Source organism: Poecilia formosa, unplaced genomic scaffold (assembly GCF_000485575.1).
Source record: "Poecilia formosa unplaced genomic scaffold, Poecilia_formosa-5.1.2 Scaffold57, whole genome shotgun sequence".
NCBI lineage: Eukaryota > Metazoa > Chordata > Actinopteri > Cyprinodontiformes > Poeciliidae > Poecilia > Poecilia formosa.
Window position 1 is genome coordinate 674,728 of NW_006799996.1, and position 27,936 is coordinate 702,663.

The 27,936-nt window shown below is 38.3% G+C and overlaps 1 protein-coding gene across 3 annotated transcripts; it reads left to right on the top strand.

The window, feature by feature from the left end:
• Positions 1–205: 205 nt before the first annotated feature.
• On the top strand, positions 206–27,383 carry prickle3 (prickle homolog 3). 3 transcript variants are annotated; one of them, XM_007553538.2, is made up of 11 exons: positions 206–448; positions 10,101–10,183; positions 19,290–19,473; positions 19,648–19,761; positions 20,118–20,255; positions 20,560–20,763; positions 21,386–21,572; positions 22,863–23,189; positions 23,270–23,563; positions 24,588–24,959; positions 25,827–27,383. In XM_007553538.2, exons 1-11 carry the CDS (start codon positions 407–409, stop codon positions 26,255–26,257), a joined length of 2,376 nt encoding a protein of 791 aa, XP_007553600.1. In that variant the 5' UTR covers positions 206–406; the 3' UTR covers positions 26,258–27,383. The 3 variants fall into 3 exon arrangements, with proteins under 3 accessions (XP_007553600.1, XP_007553601.1, XP_016527699.1); XM_007553539.2 differs by having other exon boundaries at positions 10,104–10,183; XM_016672213.1 differs by lacking the exons at positions 206–448; positions 10,101–10,183 and adding an exon at positions 14,250–15,119.
• The last annotated feature ends 553 nt before the right edge of the window (positions 27,384–27,936 follow it).

The following is a 27,936-nucleotide window of genomic DNA, read 5'->3' on the forward strand; positions in this document are numbered from 1 at the left end:
AACAGGAAGGCATTCCTGAATGTAATTTATTGAATATACGAGGTTCATGTTAATGAAATAAATACATTTTCGATTATGTATTTTGTTGATAAGCACCTCTATACCACATAATTTTGCTTTTATTTTGTCTCCATCCAAAAGCAAAGTGTGTAAATGTGCGTTTTATTTTGAAGTCCTACCGGAAGCGGTGTGGTTTTTTTCAGTTAAGCTAACTTTTCACATCTGATCCGAAGCCAAAAGTGTTCAGTGAAGACTGGGATGAAGAGTCCGGGGGATTCCACAGGGAAGCAGCATGTAGTTCACGGTAGACTCCGACTGTTTCCACACTTTTAGACTTTATCGTTTATTTTTCTTTTCCGTCTGTTTTTTCCACCTGGAAAGTGTCTTTTAACGTCCAGCCGATATCATGTTCCTGCGCGGCTCGAAGAAGCGACGGTCCAACCGCTCGGTAAGTTCTTCTGTTTTTAATTTAAACTGTCTGTACAGCACTTTATTTATCAAGAAGTCAACTCTCAACCCTTCAGTGTCTGTTTTGTTTCATATCCACATCAATCAACGTGAATTTAACCAGTGCGAAAACAAACAAACAAACAAAACAAAAAATGTCCAGGAGAGAAAACAATCCAAGCGGAACTTCGTCCCACCTTCACCTGGCTATTGTTTTGTCGCTGGACTGAATTGGGGAGAAATTCCCTTCTTGTTTTCCCACTTTAGAGGTAAAAACACGCAGTAGATGTTGTTTTTTATTTGTTTTTTTGGCGTGCTTCTTGAAGTCGTTGTTTCTTGAGTCATGATGCGTGACGCCTCAGGTGAAGTCAGGAGTGGCTCATAAATCTGTACCTGAGCTGCAAGCAGGTTGGGATGTAGAGCAGTTTTAACCCGAACATACTCAAATACTTTCTCAGGATCTGTGATGTAAACACCTCGGTATGTTTTCACCATAAAATCAACTTCAATAGTTTGGTTAATGAAGAAAAATGCAGCGGTTTATTTGTCATACATTTGGCTATGCACAATGCAATGCATAAATTACCCACCAAAAGTGAACTACTAATGTGACAAATCCCTTTTTTACATATTTAATGTGTTGTTTCTGTCTGAATCTAAAGTAATTACCATTATATAATTTCTAGGTGTACGTATTGTACTATGAAGTATTTTTAAAATTCAGTTTTCATACCCATCAGTTGAATTACTGTGCTGTTAGTTTGATTTTATGAAGCCTTCCTGTCAGGCGTAATATACATTTATATTTATTTTATTCAGACTATATGATATAGTTAATTCACTAAGGACATGTTCTAACCTTTCTGTTAATTATCATTGTTTCCCAGTTACAGTGAATTAGACACTACATTACGATTAGGGAATTGTATCAGACCAATTACTAAAACACCCCAAAACATTTCTCATAAAGAAAAGAGTCTGCTTAAATTTTGGTATGTTTAAAATCTACTTTTAATCTGACAAATGGTTCTCACCAATAGATTACATTTTGTAATCAGTGTGGCTAAAAAGAACAGAAAATAAACATTTAAAGCTGTTAACTGAATCTTAAGACATACTTATATGATTCTACAAAATGTGCAAATCCAAACGGGAGCAGGAAGGAGTATAAAGTTTGATCTCGTGCCTGTCTGCACACACAGGTTCAAAGCAAATCCTTAGGTTCTTATTTAACAATAAACATTTAACACTAGGGATGGGCGTTTGTCACGCTGTTATTGTGAAACATTTCTTGTTATGCTAAGACTTTGGATTTACAATAAATTCCAAATAATGACGTTAATGAGTTAACGTCTTAATTTCGCTTTGGGATCAAGTATTTTCTTAACTGAATAATTTGAAGTAGAAACCTCAACCAACGTCTGTATTGTAGGAATTATTACTATTATTATTATTGCAATTTTCTCTACTATTTCCTGAGAAAATCAAAGAATATTACTAAACTTGAAGATATATTGAAGTGCAGTTTCTGTGTGCAACTTAGTAAATAGATGTGAGGACTGACATCATGAAGAAAGACTGAAAGAAAGTCAAAAGAAATTGTTGATGCTTTTTGTTTTCTTTTTGTTCAGGATTTTATGCTACTCTCTTTCCATTTATTGTGGTTGTGATCCCTGTTTGTGAAAGTCTATTCATAATAGTTAACGATTATGATAGATAGATGGATGGATGGATAGATATCATTAACCATAATGAGATTATTTAACAATTATTTGAGTCCCAAAACCAAAATTTACCTATTAAATAGCCACAATGAGGTGGACATGAAACAAACCTAAAAATTAGGTAAAGAAATATCCAAAATACTAATTTTAAATGGTGACCAGAACCAATAAAAAAATATGTATATCATTTTAATTATTAATCGAGGAATACGTCGGCTTGTATTTTTGTCATCTTCTAACCTAATCACAATATTTATGTTCTTGAAAGTCAGTTTTAGATATAAATCAGGCTGCAGTGCAATCTTATATTTATTAGACTGCAGTATAAACATTAAAGGGGCAGTATTATTATCTATGTTCTAGGCACATAGTAACATTTTATAGCACACTCAAGTAACTATGTTAACTTAAGTTGTTATAATAATGATATATATCAAATATGACTTATAAGAAATCTGACTTTGTAATTTAGCGCCTTGAAATTGGGCCTCTGTCCCTTTAAAAACTCCTTTCTGAAACTCTGCCTTCAGGAAGTTATCACAGCGTTTTTACCAGAAGTAGTTCAAGTAATGAGGTCAGCAGATGTGCAGCTCCACCATGTGTTTGCTAATTGCTGCTGGCTAGTCTGAAGGAGCTGAATAGTCAGGGAAGTTGTAGAGGAGGGCTGCTGTAGGTCAACCCAGTCGTTTTGCACAGCTAAATGGTTGCCATGGAGATTAAAGGGATTTCTCAAACGTGCATGAAAGAATCAAGGCAAAACTCCAGGTATTTTTTTATGAAGCGGTAAGATTATTACATAATTTAAATCTCAAAAAAGTTGATTTTACATAATACTGCCACTTTAAAGTAGATGAAACATGCTTGGTGTCAGGGTCTACTTGCTCTCTTTCTGTTTAACTAACAGTGATTACTAACAACTGTTTCTGCAAATGCAGACAACAGCTGCACTTGAAGCTTTTATGGGAACAAGCCCTTCCATTGCAGAAACCCTCTGTTTTGTGTTTAGCTGTTCTGTTAGAGAGGCCTGGCTTGTGTTTAGTCCTAAGAGTGAGGCTGGAGGAAGACGACACATCCAGGCTGTTTTGGGTTGAGCTGACCTCAGTGGGTCAGAAAGCAGGAAGGAAAGAATACAATCCATCACATCACTGGGCTGCATTGTGCTGCAGAGAAACCAGCAGGCTGTCTGATCCTACCCAGTGAAGAGACGAGCATCTACCCAACCTGCCAAGGCAGCAAAGGCCCCTGACCTCCGACCTGTCCTGTTAATTTTTAATCCATCCAGAACCACAGCTTTGACAATCTAAATGTTGCTGTCAGTTCTTTTTCAGTGAGTAAGAGCCTATTTATCACAGCTTTTGATGATTTGAGGAGAACCACACTGTTGGCATGGACCAAATGACATCATTATTATGTAATATTTATCTGTTGTCCCAATATTATGAGAAGAAGTCCCCGGTTTAGCCAGAGCGTTGGCATGTTGATGTAAGACAAACAAAGCTGGCTGGTTTTCAGTTTGTCTTTCTCTTGGTTACACCGTTACTTGGCAGCATGATGGAACTCAGCATAACCTTGATGTGATCAAACCTCAGGCTCCCACACTGACGCAAGTTCAAGGTTTTCCCCAGTGTATTATGTATACATATTGGCTTTTTGGGCTACCAGACTTTACTTGCCCCAATGCCAACCTAAGCAGTGTTTATTTACTTTAAATAGGCTTTTTACACACCAGTGGCAGTGATAGCAAAGATGGGTTGAAGAGGATCTTTGGTGAAATTGTTGTGCAAATGGTGACACTTTAATGATCTCAGGACAGGTGTCTTTTTTTATAATCACTGCACCTCTGTAACCACTGCCTGTCGCTCCCCGTCTTCATGCTAACAACTTCATTAAATAAAGTGTCAAGTCACAGATAAAGGATAAAGAAACAATGGACAGTTTATTTTTCCGAAGTTTGAGAAGCCATGGAGATGATAATCCTGATCGTTTACCTGCTGACTGAAAGACATAAGCCAACGTTGTTAACGTTACCTGAGCCACATGCTAGATGAGGCAGAGTGCTAGCTAGCATGGATGTTAGCATGTTGTAAACAACATGTTATGTTTGTGCCACCAGCCTGAGTGCACAAAATAAGACTGATGTGAGCACATATATCTGTGAACAAAGAATAATGTGTTTACATCACACACACTCGCTCAATAAGTGTTTTGGCACTTATGGAATGCTATCCAGTTCAAACATTTGTGGACACTTTTTATTTCCAAAGTCCAAGGAGCAGTGGAGGAGATGATGACCGTGTCCGCTCACCTGCTGACGAGGAGTGTGCACCTACATTTTTAACATTACCCAAGCCATAGCTAGATAAGGCAGAATGCTAACTAGCATGGATGTTAGGACGTCGTATAAGCAACTTTCTGCGTCACATTTGTGCCCACCAACCTGAGTGTCACTGATGTAAACACGTATATGATGTAAGCACTTATGGAACGCCATCCAGCTCAAAAATATGCGACTTCCAGCGTGTAGAAGTCAACATCTATGTGCCTGCATGTTGTTCTCTATGTGTTAGAAGTCACATATTTTTGGACTGGATGGCGATCTTTTGGTGCTTGCTTGGTTTTGTGTTTTTACCTGCAACGTGACAAAGTTTATGAAAATGAACCACACGAGCAGCCAATCACTGAGAGGTCTTTTTCATCCAATCAGAGCATTCCTTGCTAATACTGCATTAACTCGTATTAATAACCAATCACAGCCAGCAAGTCAAAATAACGCACCAAGAGAAAACAGTAGGATTTGGAAAAGCACTGTAAAAATAATACATTTGTACTCAAATGCAAATATGCTTACTCATCATTGTTAATTTTAAGTAATTTAAAATATGACCAACATTACATAGCTTGTTTAAGATCCACTGGCTGATTACTTTAGCAGGATTTCACTAACTAATCATATTTTCAGATTTCCTGTCAAATGTTATAGTTTTTAAACATCAAAAGTACGCAATGGGCTGCTGGTGGAGTTGACTTAGACTTGATTAATGAACATATTATTTACCTTGCCTTCATTTTGTTTGGTGGAAACTTCCTGTTGCCACTCCCGGTTAGAGCACAAAAGGAAAACCTCAGCCTGCAGACAAAGACTTGATACTGTATCTTTCATGGAAAGCTAAAAAGCAGAACAGGAAGCCCCCTCCCCGCTCTCTGTCATTACAAACGTAAATCGGCTGTTTTCTTACTATTTTAAGGTGGTTGTATATATAACATGTACTACAAGTGTGTTCCAACACAAACAGAATAAACACTCATCACAAATTACTGTTTGTTTTTTGTGAACCCCAACTGTGTCAGTTTAAGCCAAATTTATTTAATCCATGTTTGTGTAGAGATAAAACTCTTTTCTCACTGTTTCTAATCTCTTGCCCCTTCGTTGCGTCACTGCTGAACCCAAAGCTTTATTCTTAATTACAATTTGCCCGAAACGTGTGAGCATTCAATCAACAATCCCAACTCTTTTCTCTTCCTCATATCAATCCGTTTGAGGATTATAGTTGATCTTAACTCAAATTTACAGCACAAATTGTTTAACAATTAAAAATCTCTAAAGTGCGGCATCCATTTGTATTCGCTACCCCTTTGTTTACACTTTGTAGTACTTTTACAGCATCTGGGTGACATTTTTAATTGTTCTTGGCTAAAGATTAGTAAGACTGGATGGAGATTGAATGTCATGTTTTGTGTCTTACTTCAGTTTTCTATTTTGATTTAGGCCTGGGCTTTGACTAGACCTTTCTAACACATCTGAACCAGTCTGTTGTTGCTCTAACTGTAACTTTAAGGTTGTTTAGCTGGAAGATGAAGCTCCAAAGGGGCCTCTGGCTTTAAAGATCCCCACATCATGATTCTCCCACCTTCGTGTTTTACTTTGTTCATGATGCAAAGAGTGACAATATCTACTGGAAATGTGATATTATTTGTTCTTTAAAAATCATCCATAATATGACAATATGGTGTAGAAGTAAAAAGAGTGACATTGGGTAGAGATGTTTCTTGTTTTCTTTGATATTTACTGTGGATTAATCTGCGTTTTCAGCACTGTGGAAGTCAAAACAAGAGTGCAACTAAGCAAAATCATTTTTACAATAATTGTTCATATGTGTACTACAGTATTTTTGTGATTATTTAGTACAGAAATTAAGATGAAGATACAAATTTTATTAACTACACATTTACTCTATTTACCTTAGCACTCCGGGCCTTTGCAGAGGCGACATATTTCAGTTTAAATGTTTTTGAAAAGTGATCTTTTCCCCCCCGTTAGTTTTTGCTGAATGTGTCCAGAGCCACATACACTAAACCTACTGAGATCAAGAAGTATCATTTCATTTTCTCCCCTGTGGCTTCTGAAGTAAACGTTTTTCAAGTCGACTAAAGTTTCCAGTAGTGATCTTATCCTGCAGCTAAATTCTTTCTGAATCTGGAGGACTGCAGATGTACACCTCAGTGTACAGAAGTTTTCTTTTCTTTTTTAAAGCATGTGCCTCCAAGGCTCAGTCAGCCTGTCAGAGTAACGAGGAGTTACCTTTTTATGAGGAAACAAAAAGTGGAAGGACCCAGTCACAAAGAAATCATCTGTATTTTAAACATTATAATCCATCTTCATTGCCTTTTATTGGGATTTTATTTTATAAAATACGTTTTCACCCTGTTCTTTTTTGAAAATAGCTTAGGTTTAGCCAGATAGGATGGAAGTCACAAGCTCCCTTACGGAAGAAAATTACCCACAGCATGACGCTGCCACCACCATGTTTGCATCAGAGCCATGAGTGGAGTTATTTTTACTTCTCACTTAGTGCCTCTTTGCATGCAAGCCATAAAACCAGCTTTTATGAAACTGGACATGTTCTCTAATGAACCTCTAAGGCCTTCACAGAGCAGCTGGATTCATACAGAGATTAGGTGACTGTATGGCGGCACATTCCTGCCAAAAGCCACACTGGTAAAAAAAAAAAGTATCTAATTTACGTTATACCGGCAGATGTTGCTGTATGAATACAGTAAAAGCTGTATGTATGGTAAAGTTCTGGCAACCACAATGGGCAGTATTTTACCGTAAATTAGAGAATTTATTTTATTTTTTACAGTTCACCAGAGCTTATTAAAGTAACTCACCCCTCTGTTAAAGCGTAGCCCCAGTGTCCAAACCTTTTGTACCACTTTTGGGCCAAAATCATCAGCTCAAAATAAATATAAATTTTAAACAATATCACCAAAAATGCTGATTTTTTTTTTACCTACTCAACAATAAACTTAGCATAAAGTATTTTAATTAAACAGATAAAATCTTTTTTTTTTGTAGGAACATGATCAGAACTTCAAATGGTTTTTGCATATTTATACTTTCCTTGTTAATTGAAAGCCGTCTTGTTCATTTATTATTTTGGGCGTGATTTAAGAAACCAAAGAAATAAAAACTGGATCTTGGTCAGTCCTCATTTGGCAGTTTACTGCATTTAGCCAAGTTTTAATACAGCAATTAAAAATTTGCACCACAAATCTGGAACAAACTTTCAGAAACTTCAAAACAGCTGAAACACTGAGTTCCAAGCATGGAAAAGATTATCACTTTGTGTTGCATCTAAGATTTTTGTAACTAGATTTTGATTTAAAAGTTGTAGTTTTGTCCTAATTTTTGTAATTTGTAATTAAATTGTGATCTGGGGGCCATGAAAAATCAGTCAAAGTGCTGCAAATGGCCCCCGGACCCCACTTTGAACACCTTTGCTCAACAGACTTTTTTTTTAAAAAAGTGACTACTGACAAATTTAGCAACTTTTTTTCTGTTATTGGACTGAAGCAGCAATTGCTCTGCAGCAACTGTGAATGAACAGAAATGTTCCAATAAGAGCAATGCGCTCTCTCCATTTATAAATGAACGGTTGAGATTGCTCAACAATCTCCTCAGGGGTTTTAGGCAGGAATGTGGAGCCATGTGACTCCTCCTTAAGGCAACTGGCTGCATTTCATTTTATCGCAGGGTATCGAAGTACAGGGGGCAGAATCCGCACATGAAATCCAGGTAAAACGCATTGAAGTTTGTAGTTTTAACGTGACGATATGCAAAAAACCCTCAAAGTGAATTTGTAAATCTGCATGTAATTAGATTATTCTCAGCGTGTTTTGGATTTCTCCTACATTTCAGATGGTTATCTTTTAGTTTATACAGCCAGACATATTTACTCAGGTTAAATAAAAGAAAACCACAGGTCGGTTTTTACCCGACAGCCTTCACATGTCTGTGAAAACAGAGCCGTCTCCACTGTTAATGGGCTGCCGTTCTCGAAAGCAGTCGTAAAAATCTCAGCTTGGCAAAACAGGCTTAACGTGAATCCAGTTTTAGGGTTGGTGGTTAGAAATAAGGCAGGTGAGCAGGTATGCACAGGTACTTCAGTTTATTGCTTTCATACCTACCGCTTGTTTACGCTTTTCGATCTCAGCCAGAAGCAACTGTTTGGTTCTCTGATCCTCATGTCAGTCGTGTGCAGAGTTTGTTTATACTTATTCTCCGAAAAGTAAAGTGTTGGCTGAAATAAGAGGAGCGATGCAGCAGAGTTTGGTTTACTGTAGAGAGGAGAAAAAAGAGCAGAGCGGCAGAGCTGCATGGGGAGGGAAAGGGTGCAGCTCTCATCCTGTGTCTGCTTCCTTCCTCACATCTCTAAAGAGAGGCCTGAATCTGCAAAATGCATGCTGGATATGCGCACGCATGCACGCACGCACGCACACACACACACACACACACACACACACACACACACACACGTTCCTGCAGGAATGGAAGCAAAGCAGTTTTAGTATCAAAGCTCAGCAGTTTTGTCTGTTTTAATTCAGCGCTCAGTTCAGCCTGGAGGTTTGATCTGCTGATACAATCTGAGCTCAGATGTTCAGGGTTTGTACTGGTGGCTAAAATCCTTGAATTTCAATTCAGAAAGTGCTTGATTTCAAGGATAAGATCCTTGAAAGTGCTTGATTTTCAAACAGCACAGTTCTGTGATAAAGTGCAATCTAACGTTTGATTAAAAGGCTAAATTTACAAAACGTTACTTGCGGTTGAAACTAGATATTTAAAAAAAAAAACTTGTCAGTATCTGAAGTTAAGTCAGATCAAACTTCTAATGTTTTATGTTAGTTGGACTTATTTAAATTATTTCTATTTGCTAAATGCCAGAAAACTTTTTTAGAGATTTTTTAAAATAACTTTACTTTTGTTTTGTTGAAGCATTTAATTTGAGCTCAGAAGTGATCTATCTTAACACGATTTGTTTAGATTGTTCCAGTGCATTGAATATTTATCGTTCACTAATTGAAAAAAGGTTGTCTTATATTTTATACGCTAAACAACATTATTAAAATTGTTTTTTGTTGTTAAATTAGTGTTTTGTTCTCAGCTTTGTCAGGTGTGTAGTGTGAGTGAGAGACATTTCAAAATATAACATTTTATTATATTTAAGTTTACGTTGTCCCTGCTGTATGATTAAGAATCCTATTACAAGACATTTTTAGCAATGTAATACTAAGAAGACATAGAAACAGTTTTTTTTCCTAGTTGATTTAAAGTCTGGTGCTGGAAAAGTTTGAAAACTGTTTGAATCTTACTGTGGGAAAAGTGTACCAACCCTGTGTGGTGAATGTGTAATAAAACCATTCATGTACCTCGTTTATTATGTTAATAGTTTGGCAGAAAACTAATGCTAAACCCCTGACAAAGCGAAAATGTAATAAATCTGTCTGTTCTCGGCTTCTGGCTGTTTTTCTGACCACATCATGCAAAGCGCCGCCTTTGCTTGCATCTGTTGATATCTGCCTGTCGTTCTCCTGAAAGAGTGAACCGGAGGAACTGATGTGAACTAAAGCGGCCTCATGTTGTGTTTGAAGCAGGAGGAAGAGGACCCAGACAGAGGCCAGCCCTGCATGCGCTGCGGAGATCAGTGCCCCGGCTTCCATGTCCACGGCTGGAGGTAAAACCTGCTGCTTCATCCTGGGGAAGTGTTTCACCCAGGATGAAAACTCACCTCCAGTCGGGTCACAGTTCCTGCTGCTGCTGCTCTCTGGATCTGCTGCAGCTGAAAATAGCAAGTAAAAACCGAGCTGTAGGGCTGAAACGATTAATCGACTGTAAAAGTCGATTAATCACTAACTGGAGTAAAGAGACTCAAAAGAAAAAGGCCATTTGCTGAAAGAAAAGCATAACAAGCAGTAATTAAGCCAAAAATGTACCAAAAAAAATCCAGATTGCATTTAAGATAAAAAAATAAATAAATAAATAAAAACCTTTGTAAATATGTTCAACCCAAAACTCTTAAAGCGGTTTAGTTTTGGTTCAAATTCTGTTAAGAATATCCTATTAATCACTTTTATCTACACAAGTTTAAACATAAGTAATATAATACTCATAATATAAAAAGGAAGAGTAAATTTATTCCAGAAAACTCCAACATTTTGAGATTAATCTCAAAGATTTTCTAGAAAATACTAAGAAATTTAAGAGTTTGAAGAGTTGAAAATTTGCTAGAAAAACATTTGAAATTTGGAGACTAATCAGAAAATTTCTAGGAAAGATCTGGACATTCTTGTGCTTCAAAAGTTTAAAATATTTTACTTTTGGAAATTTTTTGGAAATTTTCTGAGTTTGAAAAGTCGGAAATGTTTCTTTCTAGAACATTTCTGAGAGTAATCTCAAAATTTCTGAATGTTTTCTAGCAAATTTCCAATTTTTCTAGTTACAAGTTCATTAAGTTAAGGTATTCGGTTCATTAAGCTGTCATGTTAAACAAGCGTAAATAAGGTAAGTTTGACAAACTTAATGTGATTACATGTTGCAGATTAGCCCTATTTTTTTAAGTTGCAGCTGTATTCTGTTTTTTTCCATGTGAATATTTTACATATGTTTTAAGAGTGTGCACTCCTGATAAGTTCTACATCTTTAGGTTTTTGTTGCACTTTTTTTTCGGACTTGTTTTCTTTGCAGGCCTTGCACTGCCCTGTAGTTGAATATTATACAGTTTGCTTTTAAAAATTGGAAGATTAAATTAAATGTGTCAGGACTAAAAAAGTCTACAATCCACATATGAGCAGTATGAGAAATGATAAAAAAAACAAACAAACGATACAAAAAACACTCAGAGACAAGGTGCATCACCCAGATTAAAGCAAGTTCTTTGCAAAGTTTTCTGTCTGTTGATGTAATGCTGGTTAGTTTTTATGACCTTTTATTAATTAATTAATTGGCCAGAATCCAGATGCTTAACAAGCAATACATTTTTCTGGTAACAACTACCGAAGGAAATATAAAAACAAGTAAAAAAGACTTTAAAACTTCTCAAACTTGTGACTTCAAGCAACAGAAAACATCAATGGCCGAAGACTTTTGTACTTTTACTGTTGTAATTTAGCTGTTAGTCACTGTGATTATTATGCTATATGTGAAGTTTGGTTGTTTTCCTTCAGACGTTTCTTCCTGCTCTTGTAATGTATATCCAGCTGGTTGGGTCTGTGGGCAATCTGATCCTGTCTCTCAGATTAACCAGATTAGGCTGTGGAAGCCGCCATCTTCACCGCCCTCTGTCCGCCACTTTTCTGTTTTTCAGTCTCCACCATTCTCCGAACCTCATGGTACATTCGGAGTTCTTCACAGAAGTATTGATACGCCCAAAAATTTCTCAAGAACATTAATTCATTTCTTTTGGATTTTATATCATCGACCAAACTCTTAATTCTGACATAAAAGGACATTCATCAATTGTTTATGTAAATACTTTGTGTTAACCACTTTTAATCTGATACCTTTAAATAAAACCCAGTACAACCAGTGACTTTTAGAGGTCCACTATTCAGTAACTAGAGTCAACCTGTGAGTAAATCCATAGTTTTCATGCATCCTTAAAAAGTCTTAAATTTGTGTTTAAAGTATGTCCTTAAAATGTCTTAAATTCTTTTTTTTTAAATCTAGTTTTACCTTTAATTTGTAAATCGCAGATCTGAATTTTTGTTGTGGTAGGATTATTTAATTGGGTCGCACACAGACTCGAGGCAGTGGTGGCTGCCGCTAAATAGCTGCTAATATAACATTGCTAGCTAGTTAGCTAGCTTTTTTACGTCCGTCATGACTACGTTCAAATTTATTGCTTGTTCATCTCAGCTATTAGCTCACGTCTGTTGCCAACGATACTATTTATTAGCATTATTTTATTTGTACATTTCTCTCTGTATCTTAAAGAAATTGTCTTAAGTCTTACATTTGAGTTGTTACATTTGATGGTTTGCAGAGTAAAATGTGCAAAACATTTATCTTCTAGATCTGCAAATCTGTTGCAGATGAAAAAAATAATACTTGTAGTTTCAGTTGTAGTGAAAGGGGAGTTTCACAAACTATTGACTTTTGTGAGCTGGATAGAAAATTCACAGTTGTAAAATAAAGTAAAACTGAGTAAAATTTGAGTCGAAATGTGCTGGTCTGTCACATCAGATACCAATAAAATATAGAGGTTTTTAAATGTAGCAAAACTTAAACAAGTCTGAATAAATATAAATAAAATACACTAAATGTAAAATAATGTAATTTAAAAACATTTTATTGAATTAGTCTGTCATGAATTGGCCCAAATAGTAGATTTTTCTTATTTTCTAGGGTTTCCTCAGTACAGATCAAAGAGAGTGATGTACAAAAAAGACAAAACATATATTTTTATTTTACATTATGAAACAGTTAAATACAGTTATATTCCTCCTCCAGTCACTGCAGGTTTAACATAATGCACTTTTAGTTTATGTTGTTTCATTACGCATTGCAGACAGATTAGGAAATTATGTCAGGTAAAATGACAGAGACGAATGTCCCGCTAAGCCACGTCCGATCCTGCAGAATGAGCCACATGAACGTTATTAAGTGATTGAGATTGATAGGGGTCAGTTTTTAGGACCTCAGAGTCTGCTTCTAATTTCATCCTCCTTAATAATCAATCAAGAGTCACACCTTCGCTGGCGGAGAAGATCCTCCCAGAGACCGCAGGCTCAGCTGCTGGAGCTGGCTGAGCGGGAAGCGATCCATCTTCATCCCGGGCTTTTCCTGATCTGCGGTGGGGGGCAGATGGTGCTTCCGCTGCCCGGCGGAAAGTGAATTGAGTTACCGCTGACCCGCAGGTCCCCCACCATGCTTCAAAAGTGATCAAAGTCACCAGGAGCTATTAGTTTCAGTCGCCATGTGGCAATTAGTCCGTCCCTTATTAGTGGCGGGGAGTTAACGGGGCACAGCCCATCTGTTGGGATCTGAGGCGCGTTTACTGTCGTCCCCCTGCGGTTTGTCTCAGCTTTAGATTATCACAAAGAGGATTATTATATAGCTGCTATGCTGGATGCTCAGCTAGATTCTATCACTGTTTACTGACTGAAATATTGAGGATAATTACACTGCAAAAACACAAACTCATCAGTTTCTAGTGCAAATATCTTAACATAACAAAACTGACTTAAAAATAACATCAGCAAGATATAGAAGCTTGTTTTAAGTAAATAATTCCTTAATATTGATTAAATTAACTCACTAATGAGACATTTTTCCTATAAGTCAAATAATCTTCCAGTGGATTTAGTACGTTTTCATCAATATTAAGGACTAATTACTCAAAACAAGCCCTTAAATTTAGTTACTCATAAGTGTTTCAATAAGCAATAAATCAATTAATCACACAATGAATTTAAACAAGCTCCTTAATTTCCATTCTGATTATTAATATGTTTTAAACGGTAATTTTGTTTACAGGGACATAATAATCCATTTTATTCACGGTTTTTATTTCCATTTTAATTATTGTTTTGTTGTTGTTGTGTTTTACTTTAGGTACTTAAAATATGTTCCAGTTCCAGCGTTAAGTGCTCTTTTCAAAATTAAAGTTTATCGTAAAATTGTCTCCAGAAAACAATATTAGCGGTTGTTGCAATAATTTCTGGGGCAATTTACCATCCAGTAAAATTTGTATTCATACTTGTAAGTTAGTTTAGTTTTATTTCTTGAGTACTAAGAAATGAAACTACACTAAAAATACTTCATATGATTTCGTGTTTTTGCAGTGTAGCATCAGACAATTGGTTCAAATTACTTCTTTTTTTGTTGACAGTGTTTAAATTGTGCTGATACGATACTACAAGTAAAAAAAGCTTCAAAGTGAATTGCATGTTTTGCCTAAAATGAAAGCGGACATTATCTCGGTGGTTTTTAATCCTCAGTGAGTGGACGTCAGAGATTTGTCGTGACTTTCCAGAGGCCGTTTAATATTTCTCCAGAGATATTTTGTCGTCATTTTTGGCCATCTTGATCTCATAACGCGACAGATGCTGAACAGGACGGCGTTGCTCACAGGCTCAAAATCTGCAGCTCTTATTTGTATGATTAATAACGGCACCGAAGCTGCAGTCGTCCATCTGTTGTGAATCAGCTGCAGCAGTTTAGTCACAAAAGGAAAAACAGTGACTTTTCTCTTATTATTTTCTAAAACGACTGAACATTTCAAGGCTTACTGTAAATATGTAGAATCCTCAGCTGATTAGTTGAGTTTTCCCAGTTTTGAATTGGTCAGTAAAATTGCTTCTGCTCATAAAAAGTTGAGATGTGTTTGGATTTTGGGTGGCATGGGTGGCTGTATCTGGTGAGTCAGAGCCATTTGTTTGCTCTCCCACTCGGGACGGAGGAGGGTGGGAGGGTTGGAGTGGACATTGAAAAGAGACGCTCACTCAGAGAAGATCCCAGTTGGACAGGAGCTGTCGTAGAGCGTCCTCCTCTCACAGACAGGACGCAGAAACTGGACGGTAAACAGAGCTTTAAGAGTCAGCTGGTCAGAAGTCTGGATGGACGGCATCAACACGCTGGATGGGACTAACTGGTCATGATTCTCACACAAGGTAACGAATTTAGACTGGAGGCTTAAACGGTAATTACCTGTTGAGGTGACAGTTGTTTGAAGATAAAAGCTCATTTATGTCTTAATTATGTGTTTGTGCTGTCTCTAAGTCCATATGGTGCTGTCAGATTACTTTGTTATCTCACAAAATTTGGTAAACATGATGACCAAGTGGAGCGTTCTAAGATTAGAGACAAACTAATCAGGTGATTTACTGGCCAATTTAGTTTTTTACTGACTGAATGTAATTATGCTACAGAAAAGATACAAAATGAGATGTTTTTATTAATGATGCAGTAGCTGTATGTTCAACAAAATGAAATAATTAAGACATCAAGATGTATTTCACCAATTTTCCTGAAAAAGGCTGTTATTTATTTTTATTTGTGTTTATTTATTTTTAATTTTATTTCCTTTATTTAACCAGGTAAGCCCCCACTGACATCCAGATCTCATTTCTAAAGAGGGACCTGTTGGTTGGTGCTTTATAAACTGAAAATGGTGGACGGTTTTACTTTTAACAAATAGGCAAAAATATTGCTGATCAAAGGTAAAATTGGCCAATTCCAGGCTTTAAACAATTGATTTGTGAAGCTCTACTTATGTCCTGCAGTGCTGAATATTACATACACCAAATATTTACATTTTGAAAAGACATAACCTTTTTTATTGTCTGGCATTAAATCTGATTAAGCTTTACCTGATGAAAGTTAAATAGCATGACTGAAATTAACATGTCGATCTCTGTAACAAAGGGACAGTTGGTGTTATAATGTTTGATGTTGATACTATTATAGTTTCGGACTCTTCTCTGGTTCTGTTGGATCCAGGTGATAGTGCCACCTGCTGCTGGTTGAAGGTTACAGTCTTTGGTTACAGTGTTTAGGAATGCTGTTGGTGCAACTGGCTGAGACGTGATGCATTTACCATCTGTCCCATCATGCCAGATCTTTAACTGGCCCCTTACCACCAGTAGCTAAGCAGCTGTGTAGGTAACTCAGCTGTGGCCGCATTGGTTTCAACAATTCAGGGGTTTGATCCCAAACCTGCGTCACAGGAAAACTTTATAGTTAAACAATAACAGATTTTCAATTAATTGTCGATTAATGGTTTAGTAGATTAAAATTAAATCAGATCGATTAACTGATGACGTCCGCTTGGACCTTCTTTTAGTGTTGTAGTTTAGACACCATCCAGCAGAGGGCGCCGCTGGGCATCCGTAAATAGAGCCGCTGGTGCGTCAACAAAGATGGCGGATAACAAGAAAGATAAACGGTCAAAATAGAGTCCGGTATGGGGTGCAAGATGTTCTTCATGCGGTTTGTTTTGAAATATAAGTTTAACATTTAAGTTTCATGTTAGCAGCGCTCATTCAGCTGAGCTGCGTGATGGAGCAGCGTCAAGATTATCAGCCAAAAATTAAAGATGTGACGGCAGAAAAGCGGAGAGTGTAGCAAAGAAAAAATGTGACATGATGAAAAAAACATGATTTTGAGGGCTGTCGTGAGTTGATTCACTTTACGAAGCAACGTTTTAACCCTTGTTCGTGCAAGGACCGAGGCAAATGATACGAGTGAGGGTGTGGGGTCGGTTGGACCCCACTTTCTGTTTCACATATTTTAATATTTTATTTTTAAGCAAGAGGGTAACATTTTGTTAGATTTTATATAAAATAATGATTTTTTAATTTTATTTTTTTTTAATTCAGCATATAGCCCCTCGTGTTTTGGGAAGGTGATCGATCGTCTATCTTGATTTTTAGGAAAGTGATCGTTTATCAAGTTATCCTTAGTCGATAAGATCAATCAAATCTAGATTAAATAATCGATTAATTCTATCCCATATTAATATCTCTGATTAGAGCCTTCTAAGCTTCTTAGCAGTTAGTTTCCAGCAGCAGCAGCAGTCACTAGCGTCTCAAAAAGAGCTCATTGTAAATAAATCCATTGATTAGAGGAGTAGTAATCTGCGGTTGACCAGTGGTCATGTGTTTGGGTACGCCAGCTTTTTGGCTCCTTGGGGACTGGGTGCTCTCATAAAGCAGCTTTGTGCCGTACGAACTTGAGCCACAAGTACCAGCTGGCAAGCTGTTATGCAATCACAACAGAAACGTAAAGTAAAAGCCGCGTATGGACACAGTGTCATACCCACGCTTCGCTTGCAGCCCGGGGCGCTTCATTCTGACTCCACCGGTCCCACACACAAGCACGCACCCTCCTCCAGATTGAACGCGATGCAGTATGAGGACAAGATGGTTGCAATACGAGGCAGAGAGAGATTAGAACTGTCCCGGATTGACAGGCGGGCTTATGTCAGTGACCTCGTTTTGCTGCTTGCTTGTCACAGATGTGCTGGTCCTGATGCAAAGGGCTGCAAGATGTCAGGCCAAGGAGGGCATGAACTCGGCGGAGGTTCCTCTAAATTATCTGGATGTTGTGTTCTTGTGAGATTTGCTTACTTGTGTTCAAACTGACAGCAGGAGGTCTTGGTTAGTCAGCATGAAAAAAATGCTTGTGCTGGGTTTGTGATGTAACGTCTCCTGCTTGGTGCCTTGTAAATTACACTGTTGAAAGCGGAGGGAGTGACATATGACTGCGATGAGAAACTGTTATTACTTACAGAGTTTCTTTGTTTGGCTCTGTTTTAGCAACTGGAAGTAAAGCTTAATCTTTAAGAGTGTTAATTTGTTCCAGCTTGAACAAATACAATGCCTTGTTAAGGTACTCTTACTCACTGATATTTTAGTGTTGATCAACTACCAACTTTAAATTTTAGTGGGGTTGGTTCTAAAAAATAATTAAATAAAAGACACAGACAAATGCAGCACACGTTTGTCTGATTTGTTGTTGCCTTTATTAGAGAGTGTCAAGAAGAAGCCCCGTATACAGGCCAGGCAAAAACCGAAGACTTATACCTGAACCTTCAGAGCCACATAAAGTCGGTTACAAAGTTGGCCTTCTAGATCCTGACGAACATTTCTAGGATTAAAGGACTAATGTACCAACAAGATCTAGAGGAACTCATTCATGCGCCTCTAATCTGAGGCGCATGAATGAGTTTTCTGGACTGCTTGCAGTCCAGAAAACTGCAAACATGCTGAAACACTGAGTTCTTTTGGATCAAGGCCACAAAAAATTGTTTAGAGCTTCCTTCAATTAACAAGTGGAAAATTAAGTGTTTCAACCAGTGATCATTTTCTCTTTAACATTTTAATTTCTTTGTTTTTGCTTGTTTTATTTTCCTTATCATGTGAAACTCTTTGAATTATTTTATTCCTAAAAATGCACTATAGAAATAAAATAGTCCAGTCCAATGAGAATAAAATTTAACTGTTTGGCCAACACAAAACACTTTGTGTGATGGTAAACTAAAATTACACTCTGAACAGAATGTATCACCTGTGAAACATGGTGGTGGCTGTATGATACTTTGGGGTTGCCTTTCAGATTTGTCAGCTGATTTGCAAAACAATTTGGAGTCATAACTGAAAATATGTGGAGTTTTAATTCTGATTGACACAGGGAGGATAAATATAAATGCAAGCAACCATTTTAATGTAATTTTATATTTGTCTATTCTGTAAAATTCAAGATGTGGAACCAACAAATCAGTTAAACATGATAAATTAAAACAAATCCAGTCATTTCCATTTGTATGATTTATTGTTTTTCTCTTTTCTGTCTCTCTTTCTTCCAAAGCTGGTCTTCAGTTTGGGGCTTTAACCTCAACTTTGTTTATAGAGACTTTATAGCTCATTTTATTTGTTTTTCTGTTGTTTTGTTTATTTATTTTGGATATTTAAAATGTCTTCCAGTTCCTGTTTTTAATGTTTGTTAAATTAAGGTTTATTGATCTTTGAGAATGTGTTCAGAATCATTATATTACTTGAAAATGGATTCAAAACCACAATATTATCATTCATCGCAATAATTTCTGGGACAATTTATCGCCCAGCAAAACTTATGTTTTGCAAAACTCTGTGTAGCAGAAACAATTTTATTACTGTTTTTGTTTCTCCAAAGAAGAAAGTAACTGGAGAACTCATAAATATAAGACTTGTCAAGCGTTAAAAACTTTGCTTCTTGAAGCAACATTAGACGTTGAATGAAACACTTGATCAGGTTTCTGCTTTGGTTGTAAATCAGTTTTAAGACCGTCTCCGTCTCCACAGGAAGATCTGCGTGCACTGCAAGTGTGTGCGGGAGGAGCATGCGGTGCGGTTGGTGCCAGGGCAGCTGGAAAAGATGATGACTAAGCTGGTGTCGGACTTCCAGAGGCACTCCATCTCCGACGACGACTCGGGATGCGCCTCGGAGGAGTACGCTTGGGTCCCACCTGGGCTCAAGCCCGAACAGGTCAGAGACAGGATATAAATTAAACTCAGATGCTCTCCTTCACCTGGACGTGTTCGTACACAGACCCAAATGATTTGATAGCCAGTAATTTCATAAACTGCTTTGTAAGTGGGTAAATTGCTGCCCGTAGTCTCTCATTTCTGCCTCTGTGAACAAACTTGTCTCCGGATTCAGGTGTACCAGTATTTCAGCTGCTTGCCAGAAGACAGGGTGCCTTATGTGAACAGTCCGGGGGAGAGATACAGAATCAAACAGCTGCTGCACCAGCTTCCGGCTCACGACAGCGAGGTAACGGGCTCCAGTAGAGGCAGAGAGACTCACCTGGTCAGCTCTGGAACACACACAGTTACAGAAACACCTTCAAAACTGGAGCTGAATTTAGGAAAAAGACTGAAAAAAAAACACTTTACTGGTTGGAAGACGAGTGGAAAACATGAAAACTAAATCCATCTGTTTTCCATCCATCCTTTCTTTCTCTCTATTTTTTTTATCTGATTGTACTTTTGAAATATCAGTAATCAGTGACACTTTGAAAGATTTTTAAAGGACTAAAACAAAGTTTCTGAGTCTGAAGCTGCTGCATTTTTACATAAAATGTCTCATAAATCTGTAAGTTTCTACCAGTAATCTCTGTTTTCTCGCAGCCTCAGTACTGCAACTCTTTGAATGATGAGGAGAAGAAAGAGCTTCGTACGTTCAGCCAGCAGAGAAAACGAGATAACCTGGGCAGAGGCGTCGTCAGACCTTTCCCTGTTACCATGACCGGAGCCATCTGCCAGCAGGTGCACAACACTTACAGCATCATGATCATATTTCATGACCAGAGCTATACAACGCTCAGGTTTTCCTTATCCAGCATTAATGCACAGATGTGAAAGCTTCTTAAAACGTATCAGAGCGCGTCAGGCTGACGCTAAGCGTAGCTGCATGTATGTGCAGGTAACGCTTGGAGGCTGCAGCACACAGAGTTACTGATCACAGAGCTGCAGAAGCAAATTACTGAGTCCTCTCCATTTGCTGAAGGATACACCACCTCACTTCCTTCCCTCTGCGCCACACCCAAACCAACCTCATCTGTTTTTCCAGTGTGGCAGACAGATCAGCGGCGGAGACATAGCTGTGTTTGCCAGCCGGGCGGGTCACGGCAGCTGCTGGCACCCCCAGTGTTTCCAGTGCTCGTCCTGCAGCGAGCTGCTGGTCGACCTCATCTACTTCTTCCAGGACGGGCAGATCTACTGCGGCCGGCACCACGCCGAGAGGCTGAAGCCCCGCTGCCAGGCCTGCGATGAGGTGGGTGGTTATCCTTAGGTCAAGAAATGCTTCTCCTCATGATTACGGCTAATGATCATTTTAGTAATCGATTTTTGTCCTGATGATTAATCGGAAAAAATATAGCAGATTCTACAGATTTTATATTTAACTGCTTAAGCTTAAGGTAACTTTTTATACAATATTAATTGATTATCTCAATAATTAATTAATCACGATTAATCCGATTAATCGTTTCAGCTCTAGTGAAATTTATTGTCTTGATAAATTTCAGTCCATCCCATCATAACGTATTATTAATAAATTATATAATAGAATAGTGACTTGAATCGTATTGTTTTTTTATCTCCAAAGTCCTGGAAAAGTTGGAAAACGTACCTTAAAACTGCTTGAATTTTCCCCGTCTCCATCTGATCATAAACAGAATTCACTAACCTAATCTCTGTCCATTAATTAAATCTATTTAAAGGTTTATGTTAGTCTCTTTCGCCTGGCCGCTCGCTGTGATTTAAGAGATTAGTTTGCTGAAGGATCTGACCCACAGCGGCTCTGAGGGCACTGGGTTGCAATCCACTTCCTGTTTCTGTTTACCCAAACTGTCAGTGTTTGTTTGTTTACGTACCTGTCCAACCCTTTATTCCAGATTATTCTAGCAGACGAGTGTACGGAGGCAGAAGGAAGGTACTGGCACATGAAGCACTTCTGCTGCTTTGAGTGCGAGGCGGCGCTGGGCGGTCAGCGCTACATCATGAGGGAGAGCCGACCGTACTGCTGCTCCTGCTACGAATCCCTGTACGCAGAATACTGCGACACCTGCGGAGAGTCAATAGGTACAAGGCAGTTCTACTCTGTTCAATTCAGAAATACAGTAACCCTTTATGTGCCGGGGCGCCATAAGACTGACATGACACTGTCATAAACATGATATAACACCTGTCATAAACATGAAGGAGTCTTATGACTGTTCGGTAAATCATGACACTTTTAATACAAAGGTGCTTTAAAAGTTGGATTAAAAGTCCATTAAAAGTGCCAAATTTGCATTAATTTGTAAAAATGACATTTTACTCCAAAGTCACGGACATTCATAAAGACTCTTTAATGTTTATAACAGGTGTAATTCCATGTTTATAACATCCTTATGTCAGTCTTATGCACCCAATGAAATAAAGCGTTATCAAAAATATTTTATTGATCCCAAAAGGTAATTAATTGTTGTTGCAACTCATTAATCCAAAGTCATCAAAGTGTTATTAGACAGTAATGGGCAATTGCCAATTTTCCCTCCTTCCTGTTTTCCTTTTGTTAGCCTAAAAGAAAATTAGACAAAATGTGATTAAATCATTCCAGGTGATTTTATTGTGTGTATATTTCTAAATGTATTACTGATAGGAATTTATACAGGGTTCCTGCATAACTTTGAAAAGTATTGCATTTTCTTGTAGAGAAAAAAAATCTATTTTGTTTCTTTATATTTCATTTACATCCTTTATTTGATTTGCTAAATCATAATATAAAAATCTAGACATGTATTTAAGCGTTTGTCATTATTAGACCTGCATAAAAATTCAGTATGGGAAATGTTTGATTTTTTTTAAAGTACTTTGTTCCTCCGTGTTCTAAGAAAAAAAAAATCTAATACTGCTTATTAAACGGGGAAGTTTTCACAATAATTTATTTTTAATTTGCTAATTCATGTCGAGTTTAACAGGATTACAGTTTTGAAAACTCATAAACGTTGTGGTCCCAAAGTCAGGTTGCTGTACTCCAGTTAACGATTAATTGATTACTAAATTAGTTGATGTTTATTTCAATAAGGGATTAATCCGATTCAGCCCTAAAATTGCTAAACATATATTTTTTGTAAAGGTTTTACTTAATTACTGTCTTAAGCGTGTTGTTTTTCAGAAAATTTAAAATTTTTGAGTCTTTATACTCCAATTAATGATTAATTGATTACTAAATTAGTTGATGTTTTCAAAACCGATTAATCATGATTAATTACAATTAATCGTTCCAACCCTAGCCTCCTGTAATGTCTAACAAAACTGATTTATTTTTAATATTTAAAGAGAATACTCATCAATGTAGCAGATAATCACCTGAAAGTCTCTCCTCAGGTATTGATCAAGGCCAGATGACGTACGAGGGTCAGCACTGGCACGCGGTGGAGTCGTGTTTCTGCTGCGCGCGCTGCCAGCTGCCTCTGCTCGGCCGGCCCTTCCTCCCACGCGGGGGCCTCATCTTCTGCTCCAGGTCCTGCTCCCTGGGCGACGACCCCAACAACTCGGACTCCTGCGACTCGGCGCTGCAGAGCAGGTCTCCCCATCACGTCAGGCGGTGGGGGACGCCGGAGAGGGTGCCCTGCGGCTCCCCTCTGCAGCCACTAGAGGGTGTCAAACACTCTCCTGCACAGGACTGCATTCACACTGCAGTGGAGAGTAGAGGTGAAAATGACTGATTAGGCATTAAAGTGTGAGAACATTAGCTGTTTTTGTTAAATATTCATGTGATTTGCTTCCTTCAGGGCTTCACTGCAGCGCTCCAGTTCAGAATGGGGTTCCTCCACACACCGCCCATCCTCCTCCAAGAGGCTCCTACTCGCCTCTGCCTCACATTCACCTGGGAAACGGCTGGCCCAGCGACGTTCCACACTACAGTCTGCTGCCAGGGGACAACAGCGTCAAACCGCCAGCCACGGGTGTCCAGTTGCAGGAGGAGCTGAATGGAAATACTGGACTAACTGGTCGTAATTCAAGAGGAACCTCCACCAACAAAGACTGCAGGAACTGGGTGGAAAAGACAAATCAGGCAATGCAAGGTAACAGAAACCCCAGTGGGAGCCTGAGGAGGGATCTGGCCTCTTCCCAGGACCAGAGTTTAGGCTCAGGAAGTCTGGCTCAGTGTTTCAGAAAAAAGACGTGAGGGGAAGCTTCAGGACGCACACAAGGGTCAGTCAGCAGCAAAGACCCAAACCGGTCAGGAAGCACACCTCTGGCTTTGGAGTGGCCTAGCCAAAGTCCAGCCGTGACTCTAATTGAGATGATGTGGCATGACCTCAGACTAGCTGCTCGTACTTAAAATGCCTCTGGAATTAAAACGATTCTGTGAACAGTAGCGGGTTAAAACACTGAATGACTTCCTGTTTTAAATAAATCAACGTGGCGTCTCTGCTTTAGTTTGGTCTCTGATAAGAACGTCACAATTAGCAATAAATCAATCGCATGATAAACTAAAACGATAAGAGACACTCTCCTTTAATATTATTGAAAAGCCGTAATTTTTAGAGATAAGACAAATATTTAAACCCAGTGAAAATATTTAAACCCAGTGAAAATATTTAAACCCAGTGAAAATATTTAAACCCAGTGAAAATATTTAAACCCAGTGAAAATATTTAAACCCAGTGTGAAATGGTTAGTTTTAGGCCACCTGATCAGAATGATTATTGTTTTTTAAAGTGCAGTTTTGTTTAGAGAAACTTGTTTCTGTTGTTTTATTTTTATATTTAAAATGTTTCCAGTTCTAGAGTTAAATGTTCTTTTGAAATATTTTTTTTAATCTCTAAATTAGTGTTCTCACATTAGTATAAATTATTTTTATATTACATAATAATATAACTATCATAATTACTATAATTGTCATTATTACTAATAATTATTATATTATAATAATTATTAGTCATAATAACGTATTAGTACTGATAATAGTTATCATTAATTTTCATAATATTGTAATTTTGAAAATGGCCTCAAATTGACAATATTCATCATTGATCTCAATCATTTCCTGTTCTTGTCGCCACATCAGGCCTCTTCTCTGATTGTTCCCTCTTTTCTCCTCAGACACGCCGCCGCCATCATCAGACAGCTCCCCCGTCCTCCCACCTCCTCTGCCCCTTAAGTCCCGGGACCTGATGCCGCGGGACTCGTCCCCTCTGTCCCCGTCCCCTCTGTCCCCGTCCCATCGGAAGGACCAGCCCCCCGAGTTGCCTCCTCCGCTGACGCGCAGCGGCCAGGCCAGAGTCAGCTTCAGGGAGCCGATCAGCAGCAGCTACTCTGTAGAGGAAGACGACGATGACGACGATGAGGAGGAGGAAGAGAGGCTTCATGTCAGCATGGAGTCCAAGCAGCCTGAGGATGACGATGGTGAGGTGGGGGGTTTTGGAAGCAGGCTGCACCTTCAGAGAGGCATCCCACCACAGATGGATCTACTGGGTAAGCAGAGTCCCTGGTGGTTCTGTGTTGGCCGAGATGGGTCGGTGGTTTGCTAAAAATGAAACTCGCATTTAACTTTTCATGTTTGGTCAGATTACAACTCCAGGTCTTTCATTGGGATTAAGACACAAAGAGTTAAGTTCAGGTTTTTGCTACAAAAACAAAATATATTGTTTAATTTCTTTTGCTGTTGATAAATGATTTATTAGATTAAAATTAGTTCCAATCGATTAACTGATAACCTTTAGTGTTGTAGTTTGGCTGCCATCCAGCAGAGGGCGCCGCTGGTCATCCTTAAGTAGGCGTTGATACAGAATTAAAGATGGCGGAGGAAAGATAAACGGTCCGAACAGAGTCCGTTTTTAGGTGCTATATGCATTTTTATTATTTAGTCAAAGTGTAATTTTACAAAATGTCAGATTTTAAGCATTTTTAAATTTTAATGCGATTCTCTATGGAATCAATTTTTACTCCATCTCTAATCTCTAGAAGGTTTGGATTAATTTTAGGTCACAAAAACAAATTTAGCAGGACAATTAATTGTTTGAGAAGTTATTGTAATAAATGATAATGTTGTTTTGAGAAAATTTAATGGCTTAATACTGCAGGAATACATGCTCAAAGGTAAATAAACTTTAAATTCTAATGAATATTTGGCTTTGAAACAAAAAAAAATTAAATATTCAAAATGAACAAAATGATGAATGGTTTGTCCTTCAAAAAACAGACCAAACCACCAGACTGAAGGCTTTTATCATCCAGTTTTTGGTAGAAAGAAAAAAAAAAAAAACAATAAATAATAAAAGTTGAAACTATTGAGCTCGTTTTATCAAGCGATTACTTTAATTTCCTTTTTTCCCCGTTCAGACGGCTCTTCGTATCATCGTCATCACCTGAAGCGCGGTTGGGGCCGCTCCCGTACGTCCTCTGACCCCGTCCTCCCTCCGGGGTTGGAGCGGCGCCGGTCCGACAGACCCCGACTCGACACTCTGGACTTGAGGGCTGAGAGCCGGAGAGACGCACGCAGCTCCTGCAGCTCCCTGAGCCTCCAGCAGGGACCCCACAAACACGAGGACTGCTGCTCCACCTGCTCCTCCTCCTCCGAATCCGAGGAGGAAGGCTTCTTTCTGGGGCAGCGGATCCCTCTGCCTCCGCAGCTCCGGCAGCCCGACGACGGCCCGGCCAGGCGGCCCGAGGAGGTTCTGGAGGCGCAGAGAGACCGCGGCCTGAGAGGCAGCATCCGGCGGAGACGAGCTCAGAGCGCCAAGGAGAAAGATAAAAACTGCGCCGTATCCTGAAGCAAAAGCTACTGAGCATTCGTCCTCCATCGCTGCAAAAACACAAAATACTACCAAGTATTTCTGGTCCAGTTTCTAACGCAGTCGTCTGAGTAAACTTCAAATAAGACTAAACTAACTTACAAGTAGCTTTACAGCAAAGTACAGGAGCTTGATTTAATCAGTAATTCACCGATCCACTTTTTTCTCTTCTGATATCGATACAGACATGTGAAGTTTAGAATCGATTGATACAGAAAAACAGGACTGAATTGACTTGCAAAGGGTTTTTTTCTTAGTGTTTCAACACCTGACAGTCTGGTTGGTTCGTTTTGATTATGGACCAAAACTGCAACATTTGTTACATTTTCAGCTGCTGTGGTTGGATTTCACCCTGCACTGTCAAACAAACCAAACCCTTTGAAAAACCTGTTCCCCTCTTCACCTGTGAGGGCGCTGCAACAGGAACTACTGAAGGAAATGACACAAAAACCTTTGAAGAAGACGCAGTGCAACTTCCTTTCTGAACAAAGATCTGATGCTACAATCTGAGTAGCATCAGATGTTAGCGGCTGTAGGATTTCTGTTTTGTCTTTATTAAAAGACCACAAGTCATTTCTCCCACTGGCATTAGACTGGATTTATTTTGGTTATATTACCCAGAATGCCCTCTGCTGTTGTCTGCTTCCTGCTTTGGAGAGGTTTCCTGCCTGCTTGCATTCATAAATGAACTGGGATAAAAACCAACGTAAAATGTAGATCAGTCAACATTAAGAAATTATTGACTTAAAACAAACTCCTGTATCTTGCTGAAAATTATTTGAGTTAGTTTTGTCTTATTTCCAGTGTATGAAGATATTTACTCTAGAAACTAGACTTAAAATAGTTTGTTGTGACTTTGCTGAGTGGTTTCTGAGGGTGACGCGTGAAACCACAGCCTGTCTGCCAACACAGTGAGGGAAACACATTTTACCTCAGAACGAGGCTCCAGCGAAACTCATGCTTCTGCTGCTGGTCTCTGACGTTACACTGCAAAAACACAACAAAAACACAACGTCCTACCAGGTAATTCAGGTGAACTTCCTACAGCAAATATCTTGGTACACTAGAAATAAGTTTAACTAACTTAGAAGTAAACTTTCAGCAAGAAACAGGAGCTTGTTTTAATATTGATTTTCACTGACAAAACATTTTCCTGTTATAAGTGAAATAATCTGACAATAGAACTACAACTTTTTCATAAATTTTAATGATTTCAATCAATTAATCAATTTTAATTGACTTAAAAAAAATCTATATTTTGCTAAAAAGTTATTTTTAAGTCAATTTTGTCTTATTTCAAGTGTACTAAGATATTTACAATAGAAACTGCATCAAAAATACTTGGTAAGATTTTGTGTTTTTGCAGTGTATGCAAAGTCTTTAAATAAATTAATCTTCTATTGAAGCTGCATCACTTTCAATGAGAATATTTAGGGGGAAAAAACAGTTTCAGTTAATAGTCAGTTTTGGAAAAAAAAATCTCATGTTAAGAAATAATTATTTTGAATTTGTGTTTAACCCTCTTGGCCAACAGGATAAACATCTTTGCCGATTCCTCTTTGCTCGTTATACGTCCTTAAAAAGTCTTAAATTGATCTAAAATGAAGGCCTTAAACCATCCTAAATTCATACAAATAGTGAGTTGGCTTTAAATATTT

Excerpts from the sequence above, each read along its gene's own strand:
- prickle3 (XM_007553538.2), top strand. The coding sequence starts at position 407 with ATGTTCCTGCGCGGCTCGAAGAAGCGACGGTCCAACCGCTCG. Across the intron at positions 20,764-21,385 it reads GCTGCCAGGCCTGCGATGAG|ATTATTCTAGCAGACGAGTG; the intron begins GTGGGTGGTTAT and ends CCTTTATTCCAG. Across the intron at positions 23,564-24,587 it reads GACAAATCAGGCAATGCAAG|ACACGCCGCCGCCATCATCA; the intron begins GTAACAGAAACC and ends TTTTCTCCTCAG.